Source organism: Poecilia reticulata, linkage group LG16 (assembly GCF_000633615.1).
Source record: "Poecilia reticulata strain Guanapo linkage group LG16, Guppy_female_1.0+MT, whole genome shotgun sequence".
Taxonomy (NCBI): Eukaryota; Metazoa; Chordata; class Actinopteri; order Cyprinodontiformes; family Poeciliidae; genus Poecilia; species Poecilia reticulata.
The window spans coordinates 31,388,554-31,397,868 of NC_024346.1; the positions used below are offsets into that span (position 1 = coordinate 31,388,554).

At 37.3% G+C, this 9,315-nt stretch overlaps 1 protein-coding gene across 2 annotated transcripts; it reads left to right on the forward strand.

Moving 5' to 3' along the window:
• The first annotated feature begins 4,259 nt into the window (after positions 1 to 4,259).
• cnih4 (cornichon family member 4) lies at positions 4,260 to 8,625 on the forward strand. 2 transcript variants are annotated; one of them, XM_008432803.1, is made up of 5 exons: positions 4,260 to 4,358; positions 5,462 to 5,530; positions 5,699 to 5,811; positions 7,417 to 7,557; positions 7,668 to 8,625. In XM_008432803.1, the coding sequence occupies exons 1-5, from the start codon at positions 4,290 to 4,292 to the stop codon at positions 7,693 to 7,695; spliced, it is 420 nt and encodes a 139-aa protein (XP_008431025.1). In that variant the 5' UTR covers positions 4,260 to 4,289; the 3' UTR covers positions 7,696 to 8,625. The 2 variants fall into 2 exon arrangements, with proteins under 2 accessions (XP_008431025.1, XP_008431024.1); XM_008432802.1 differs by lacking the exons at positions 7,417 to 7,557; positions 7,668 to 8,625 and adding an exon at positions 6,124 to 6,346.
• The last annotated feature ends 690 nt before the right edge of the window (positions 8,626 to 9,315 follow it).

The following is a 9,315-nucleotide window of genomic DNA, read 5'->3' on the forward strand; positions in this document are numbered from 1 at the left end:
TCAGAGTGGAGGAAGTCAGATGATCCACAGAGCTGAAGAAAAGCAGTAGAGAACTGAGTGGCAGTGGAAGGGTTAATACTCCGACAGCGAGTTTTAACTGCAGTTGGTGTCAAACTAACTGAATAAAACAGGCAGGTGATCCGAGAACACAGAGTCACAGATTTCCAGGTTAGTCACAGGCAGACCGCAGGAAATAACCAGGTCCAGTGTGTGTCCGTGCTCATGTGTAGGACCGGATACGGCCTGTACCAGGTTAAAAGAGTCCAGAAGGCTTAAAAAATCCTTTACTAGAGGCTTATCAGGACAACACACGTGTATATTGAAGTCTCCAACAATAAGAACATGTTCATAGTTAGTTAAAATCCCAGATAAAAAGTCAGAGAAGTCGCTAATAAAATCCTTTTTATATTTGGGGGGCCGGTAGACGACAGCACAGAAAACTGGGTTTACGTGTCTCATTTCAAATGACGTAAACTCAAAGCTGTGGAAAGACGTCTGTAGAAAACACAGCTTACATTTGTAGTCCTGTTTGTAAACCGTCGCTGTGCCTCCCCCTCTCCCTGAAACCTGTGGTGAATTAAAATAAGAACAGTCCACCTGTAAAAGCTCAGATAGAGAACTGGACTCACCAACACTCAGCCACGTCTTAGTCACACACAGAAAATCCAGGTTTTAGTGACTAAAAAAGTCCCGAAGAATAAAAGTTTTATTTGCAAGCGACCTGGCGTTTACCAGGCCAATCCTGACAGGAACTGGATCCTGGGCTTCGACAGGTCGGGAAACCCGGCACAGCGGTTTCAGGTTTTGGAGACACCGTCGGCGGGTGTTGATTCGGGAAGGGCAGGGCCGGCGGTGTGGGGTGGCTTGAACTCCGACCACTGGTACCAAGCAGACGTTGACGGGATCCAGGAAACGCCGAGGCACCCGAGAGCCCAGAAACGATCCATGTGATGGTCGGATGAAAGGAGAACAGTGCGTCACGTAAACCTTCAGCTTCACCAGCCGGCCACTTCGTCTACCACAACGACGATGACGTCTCCTCCGTGACAGCAGCGCAGGAACCCGGAACAGGTGACTCGGAATCTCCGACAGAAGCGGAGGCAAGGATTGTTGGCCAGCAACATCGAATAACAGCATATTCTGGGCCACAGGTCTAGTAATGTGTTGCGATCAGACACCAGCAGGGACTCCGTAGATGACACAGGTCAGAAACAGTACAAACCAACCAAATGAGAGAACAACAGACGAGCAGCCACACACACTGGCGCCATCTTGGATCGGTTCCTCCGATTCCTATTGAGCAAAAATTGAATTGTTAATGCATGTCACCATGAGAAAAGCCTACTGAATTTTGCTTAAAAAAAACTTTAAAAAAAAATTAAATCACATATTTGACTCTTGAAGTTAACTTTTTTTTGCAAAACAAACTTATTTGCGCTTGTCATAAATCTTTTCTTGCTTTTCTAAGTTTTTGTTTGTGACTCAAAGTTTTGCTTGTGATTCTCACATGACGCCTTGAGCAGGGCCTAAAATCACAACAAAATATTTATGATGTGTGCAAATAAATGTTTATGTTTGGTAAAAAAATGAGTTAATTAATTTAAAAAAAGTCTCTTAAACAAAACTTTTTTTTAAAAGGAATCATTACAATTCCAAAAGTTTTGATTACAATTTTATTTTACTTAACTGAGGTTATTTATTTTTTCATCAAATAATTGGGAAACACATTTTTAATTCATACTCTGCGAACCAGACCCTAAACTTAAAGTCTGGTTTGAGTTTTTTCCCCTTCATTAATGACACACTTTTATTACATTCATTATATCTATCATGGTAATTCAGGGTGAGTTATTTTTAATTCTARATGAATATCYTTGTTGGACTTTTATTTAAGTGTTATTCTCCTTCAAGATACATTTACCTAACGCCAGAATAAATGAAATGTACATCATGCAGCAAAGGAAATTAGAAGATCAGACATATATCCATTATGGAGATGATCGGTTTTGGACGGGCGATGTGCCTCGTACACAGGGAAGAAGCTTTTAGTTATCTTGCTTTGCTAGCAAAGTCGTCAGCTAGCAGCTAGCTAATAGCACAACAACAACAGTCTAATGTCTGTATGATAAAAATACTGAATCGATAGATAAGAACAGTTTCTCCTCACCTGGCTGTCTCCTCCCRCTCAGTAGTTCTTCAGAGAAAGGCAGACGCAGAGGCCTGTCAGTGTCTGTTGTATTTCATTACCTCTCTGCATAAACCGCGACTCTAAGCTGAAGTAGAAACGATACTTCAACGTTTTCCATCATCTGACAAGCAGCAAGTCTACTCCACTTTATTCACCAAAAACCTTTTTTTTTATAATTCACCAAAAACTGTTCTGAAATGTGGAACGTTCGCTATGTTGAGCTCCAGTTAGCCGCTTTGTCACACTGCGCCAGAGGCAATTGCATCATGCGTCACAGGCAAAAGGTCAAAGGTAACAAGGTCACCAGAGGGCTTATTATGTTGTACAAAAAAGAAACAAAAAAACAAAGAATTTTAGCACATGTTTTTATGTGTCAGAAGAGGGCTTAGGAAATAATACAAAAAAAAAATTGACCAAAAGGGCACTTGGGGCAAGGAGCAAAAAGGGCAGGTGCTTAAGCCCCCCCAGCTCCCCCCTCTGCACGTGCCTGGACCATCTTCATCTCCACTGCAGCAAACAGGCAGCTCTTTTTATAGAGCACAGTCCACCAAAAGGTTGCATTGTGCCCTTGTTACACTGTTTTAATACTGTATATTAAAAATATATACTATTATATTTTACTAGTGTAATTCTGTAAAGACAAAATATGTCTGGTGGTCTAGCTCTGATTTACATATCTTGCTAAATTGCGGGTTTGAATATTGCAATACTTTCCTATAACAAAACAGACCTACAGAAAGAAACGACTAATAAAATATCTTACATAGGCATAGTGTTACGCTCTATATGGAGATGTTCCTTAGCTTTGATTATATCTCACATTTTTGTAATTTATCATTGTTTATTAAACTCTGAAAGCTGAGAGGCTGTTAATATTCTGTCCTAGAAGGTGGTTAGATGGGCCCTTTTTTTGTTGTTGAGCACCTGCCCCTTTAGTGGTCTCTGCACGGCCCTGATAGACATAATATAAGAATAGACCCTCATGGCCGCTCTTGTCTATTGTCGCTGACGAGATTTAGGGCGGCCATCTTGGAGAGGTCCACCACTCCACTCAGCTTATGTGTTTAGCAGCACAATGACGTATCAGCGCATTTAATCGATCATAACATGCTTTTTTGTTACTGGAAAGCATATTCAAACATCTATCAAAGCTACATTTATAAACAATTGTATTTTTTATTTGTATTGATACGTAGTTCAGCATATTTAAATTTCCTGAGTGGGGAAAACAATAGAATCCATCCATCCATCCATCCATTTTCTTTCACCCTTGTCCCTCAGTTGGGTCGGGAGGGTTGCTGGTTCCTCTCCATCTAACGTTCCGGGCGAGAGGCGGGGTCACCCTGGACAGGTCGCCAGTCTGTCGCAGGGCAACACAGAAAACAATAGAATAGGAATAGAATATTCTGATATTGATGTATGATGAGCATTTTACAAACCACACAGCCGTTCATAATTTAATTATAAATTATTTCGTAATAGCAATACATATTTATATAAATACATGACACACATATATATATTATATAATGACACAAATAAATAATGATAATAATATATATTAGAATATACATGTTTATATGTATAAATACATATAAACATGTATATTCTAATATATATTAATCATCGGCTGTTTTCCAGCCGAGGATTTCTAGCTTCAGAGTCATTCAGCAGCTGAGATTGAGTCCAAAATTTGTGCCGTGCAGTGAATCCGTCTCTCTCTAAAGATATTTCCTACTTCTTCCTCACATTGTGTCTTTAGGAAACCTTCAAATCAAAAACGGAAGATTTGGGAGCTATCTTACTTTTGACAGAATGAAAGAATAACTTATAAATAATAGTCTTTACCACCTGTGTAAACTTTCCTGGTCAATGTTATATAAGTTTTATATATTAGAGAATAATAATAATAATAATAATAATAATAATAATAATAATAATAATTATTATTATTATTATTATTATTATTATTAATAATAATTATTATTATTATTATTACAATAAAGCTGTAAGCGACATAAAATTAAAAAAGAAGAAGGAGATTTACGTCGATTCCGGCCTAAGCCGGAAACAGGAAGAAAACTCCGAAGATTGCGCTACAATGGAGGCGACTGTGTTTATCCTATCGCTTGTAGACTGTTGTGCACTGATTTTTCTTTCGGTTTACTTTGTATCCTTTCATTGTATATGTTTCTCGTGAATGTTGATGTCTCGTGAAAAGTAGCCTTTTCAGCTATAAGCTAATCGGAACTCCTGTATTTGTTTTTCTACACAATCTGTGTAGGCTACACCTTTAGCCACCCAGTTAGCCCTGGATAATGAAGCATTTCATACAGCCAAAAGACGGTGGCTCCTCGGAACTTGGTGGGGACACGGAAGCAAGTGGCGTGTCGCGGGTTGCTGCTGCTAGACAACAGTAATAGACTCGTGAAAACGACTAAAATGGTTTATCCCGGAAATTGTAAATATTCTATGAACTTTTGGCAGAATTTCATAACCGAATAAATCGGTTCCTTCTTCCTTTAGTCCACTTTATTTGTTGCAACTGGAATTGTGGAGGAATTATTTTCTCTTACTTAGCATTGGAACCTACAAAAATTGCAGCACCATAATAATCAATTAATACATTTCAAGAAATCTTTTTGATAAAGTTTTTCAAATTATCTGTGATTAATGTTGACTTTTTAGGTGTTAGAATGAATGACAGTTAACTGAGCTCCTTATCAGTGTCCTGTTCAGTATTGTAGAATAAAACACTTTTACTGTTTAAAAATGAAAACAAGATATTCTTCCTCGAACCAACCCTGGTCAAGTTAAATCCCGAATTTCAGGTTTAATATAAACATGAAACAACGGTTTACTTGGAAAATTCTTCTGACCTTCAAACACTTCATTTTCTGTTTGTCTAAATTTCACTTGTGTGCCCTGACTATGATTTTAACAAGAATGGAAAAATCTGACCATAGAATTAAATGCTGTGTAAGTTTATAATATCAATTGAAATCCTCAATTATCAATCTTTAGTAGAAATAAAACAGAGGGGAAGGTGCTTCCCAGAGCATCATCAGTAGTCCAGAGATTAAGCCTTAGATCCAAAGATAGGAACACTTCTGTCTCATGTATAATTTTCTCTGCGATAATTGACAGATTGTACCACAATAATAATCAAGAAATAACAGATGTGTCAGATGACAGAACGATATGGAAAATACTTTTCTTTTTAAAACAAAACATAACCTTTGTAGTATTTAACACCTTGACATTAATTTCAAGATTATCACTCTGTCAGATCTAGAATGTGACTACATTAATGCCCGAGCATGCTGCTCCAAGCTGAACAAAGTAAGTACCATCTCTGTCTTCTTGATTTCCAATGTAAGAACATTTTTTCCTTGTGTTTATGCTCCATTTTAAATATATATGTTTATAGTTGGTTATATGTCCTGAAATGTGTCTGTTTTTATACAATGAAAACAGACAATACAGCTTTTAATGGTTTAATGTTTCTAGTGGGTAATTCCAGAGATGGTTGGTCAGTGTCTCTCTATGATGCTCATGCTGGTCTCCATGCACTGGTTCATTTTCCTGCTCAACATGCCTGTAGCAGCCTGGAACATCTACAGGTAAGCCATGTTTTTTAAGCTAGTGTTAGTCTAACTGTTTGAGTGTGTAAACATTTGTAGTTGATATATCACAATACAAAAGCAAAGATCTTCACTCTAGGGTAATATTATAAGAACTGTTAATTTATATAGTTTGCCTGGTATTTTTATTGAACACAAACAACAGAAATGACGCTTACTGCACAATGATCAGTATATCCCCTTCTAAAGGTAAAATTAAGTTAACATAACTTTGGCACCCGGAAAAGATTTCAAACCTTGTTAAAAGACCAGTATTCTGCATGTTGAACTCCTGAACGCTTCCCTGGTGAGATCCACGTCACCAGGGAAGGAGATCCACGTCCCACTGGGAGGAGCCCAGGAGAAGACCCAGGACACACTGGAGGGACTATGTATCTCGGCTGGTCTGGGAACGCCCTACGATCCCCCCGGAGGAGCTGGCCCACGTGGCTGGGGAAAGGAAAGTCTGGGCCTCCTTACTTAGACTCAGCAAGTCTGGTTCTTTCTTTGAAATAAAATGTTGTTTAAACAATCATTTCAAAGTCTTGGGGCTGATAATTTGATTAATTTGTGTTAAAAGATTAACTTTATTTCTTTATTTGTAAAACCAATACCAACTATAACTACAACTATAACAAGACCCTCAGCGTTCCTCATTTTAGCACATAAAATGAGAGTTATCATAAAATTACACCTTTATTCTCATACAACTTTACTTAATCTGAAGAAGCCTCTGACTGAAGACACTCTGCTTTCCCAAGACAGTTACATGAAGAGGATTGTCAGGGTTGTCCATAACTTTCTTGATTTTATGAAAAATCTTTCTTTGCCTCATCATCTCCAGAGGTTCTACAGTCGTCCCCAGAACTGAACCAAAACAGAAACAACCTTCTTTATCAGGTTGTTGAGCTTTTTTATGTCATTTGTTGTGTTGCTGCTGCCCTAACAGATGAAGGGCAGAAGAGATGATTCTCTCAACAACAGAGATCTGCAGCGTCTTGCTGCAAACCTTGAAGGATCTTAGCTTCCTCAAGAAATACAAATATTTGCCCCTTCAAAGTAACTGACCTAATTCAGCATAGGTCCAACCAACTGGTAATCTTACAATGAGTGGAATGGAGATGAACTGAGTGCAGTGAGTGCGTCTCCAGTGATTGTAGTACAAGACAGCGGGTTCTGGAAGGTCCAGTCACTGGTTCATCAGGATTTCAGAAGAGTAAAGAACACTCCAAGATAAATCAGAGAAAAAGCTGCTGAAAATATCAGTCAGGGAATGGATATAACAAATCTCTAAGGCCCTGAACATCCCCTGGAGTTCAGTTTAGTTTATTAACAACAAATAAAAGGAATATGGCCCATGTGTAAATCTGCCAAGAATCAAATCAGGTTATCCTCATACACTCAGTGACCGTGAAGAAGGAAACGAGTGAGAGGACACATTTGATGTCAGAATTTATTGAGATGCAGCTGTTGTTAGGTAAGTAGGATGAAGTTTGCTAACCCATAAAGACCATATGTCACACGTCTGATCTGAGATGGAGACATGAATACAGTATTTCAGTACATGTTGCAAGCTTCTGTTTGACTCTTCTTCTGTTCCCATAGGTATGTGAAGATTCCTATGGGAAACATGGGTGTGTTTGACCCAACTGAGATCCACAACAGGGGTCTGCTTAAATCGTACATGAAGGAGGCCATGATTAAATTAGGATACCACCTGCTCTGCTTCTTCATTTATTTGTACAGGTAACAAAACCCTCACATTTTGTTTATAAACATCTAATTCTTTAGATAATGTCATTCAATATTATTTTAGTAAATTGCACAGTACTACTTTTTCCTCCATGTATTTGCAGCATGATCCTGGCTCTGATCAATGACTGAGGCCCTCAACAGAGTGACCACCCTCACATCTGTACTGTTTGGATGAAATGTCTCAGAACACTGTTGATTTGTGTTGTCAGGATCCAAGGTTTGCAGTTTGATACAGTTATGTGGTTAATATTTAACCATTCAGTGCTTAACACTTTCAAAATAGCCAAAAATGTCTTTTTGTATGGTAAAGAACCCTATATTATTTTTTTAAATACTTTTTTGACATGAGGGCAATCACATTTGCTTTTCATTGTATGTTGGTGTGAATATTTTTGTCTGTGCTTCAATTAGCTGAAACAAAAAAATGTAAGACATAGTCAATTACAAAACATTTCTAATAAGTAATGCATACAACTGATCCACTTAGCCTACTTTATTTAGTTTCATTTACATAGCATGCTCAACATATGAAACATCAGCCTGGCAGAAAGATCCTTCAGTGATCACAGTTGCAAGTAGAAATTGTTGAATAGCTCACTTTATTTGCAATAGCCCCCATTAAATATAAGATATGGTCTACTGCTGCTGTGCAAATATGCATGAAAAAAGTCCTTTGGACTCTGTTCATAGGGCAGGACCAGGAATTTGTATGATCGGGTTAAGGTTTTTAATGTTTCTCATTAAAACCCAGTGATGTAAAACCAAAAAGAAATGCTTATATGGTTTTTGCTATAAGATACAAAATTATAAAATGGAAAAATGAACATTTATGGTCAACATCTCAGCAAAAAAATGTAATTTAGTTTGATTTTCATTTGCCTTTGGGAAACCATGTTTTTATGTTTCTGGCTGCACCCTACTATTGCTTTTTGGGACTCTAGGTGGCACTGTTTTCCCTGTGCAACTCAATTTGCTTTCAAAAAAAAGAATGTGCTTTGTTAATGGCTCAAGTTTGCTTGAATACTGTAAATAAAGAAATAAAAACTAGGTATCTGTCAAGATGTGTAAGACTAAAATGAAATTTTAACAAATAATTTAATGGATAAAATATTAATTATCTTCTATTTACCCATTATGTAACATGAAAGACATGTTACATAATGATAAAGACATGTTACATGTTACATACATCTGATAAAAATATTTTTACACTGTTCCGCCACTGTTCAATTTGTGAGATTGGTAAGCAATGCAGAACATCATACTTAAACTCAAAAGGAGGAGACTGAAAAAGAGTATGTGTGGATGCTGTTATTGAATGTACTCCTTTGTTTACTGTCCATTTCTATAGTAAACCTGTAATTGACTTGTTACCATCACCCCCTTTACAGTAATACTGCTGTCATAACGTTTGTTAGTCTAGTCTGTATAAAGATGGCTGATTATTGATGGAAGTCTTAAAGAAGAAGTAATCATATCATGTCTTAGAATTGGCCATGCGTAACTTAATAGTTCACTTTCTCAAATAGGGAAACATAAAACCGGGACTTGTAATCAGATGGAAACAGTGGAACACGTCTTATTATAATGTAATAAATATTCAGAGGAATGTCAGAATGTGAAGTCAATATTAAACAGGGAGGAAAAAGGATTTTCTATAATAAATCTTTTAGGAAATTAGTCAAAATCTATTAGAAGTCAATTAATTAGATTAATTTTAAATACTAAGTTATTTCATCAAATTTACAA

What these genes read in the sequence shown, in the direction of transcription:
- cnih4 (XM_008432802.1), top strand. Translation starts at nt 4,290, where the DNA reads ATGGAGGCGACTGTGTTTATCCTATCGCTTGTAGACTGTTGTGCACTG. An exon ending in TTTTTCTTTCGGTTTACTTT is followed by an intron (nt 4,359 to 5,461) that starts GTATCCTTTCAT and finishes ATTAATTTCAAG; the next exon opens with ATTATCACTCTGTCAGATCT. An exon ending in GCTGCTCCAAGCTGAACAAA is followed by an intron (nt 5,531 to 5,698) that starts GTAAGTACCATC and finishes TAATGTTTCTAG; the next exon opens with TGGGTAATTCCAGAGATGGT.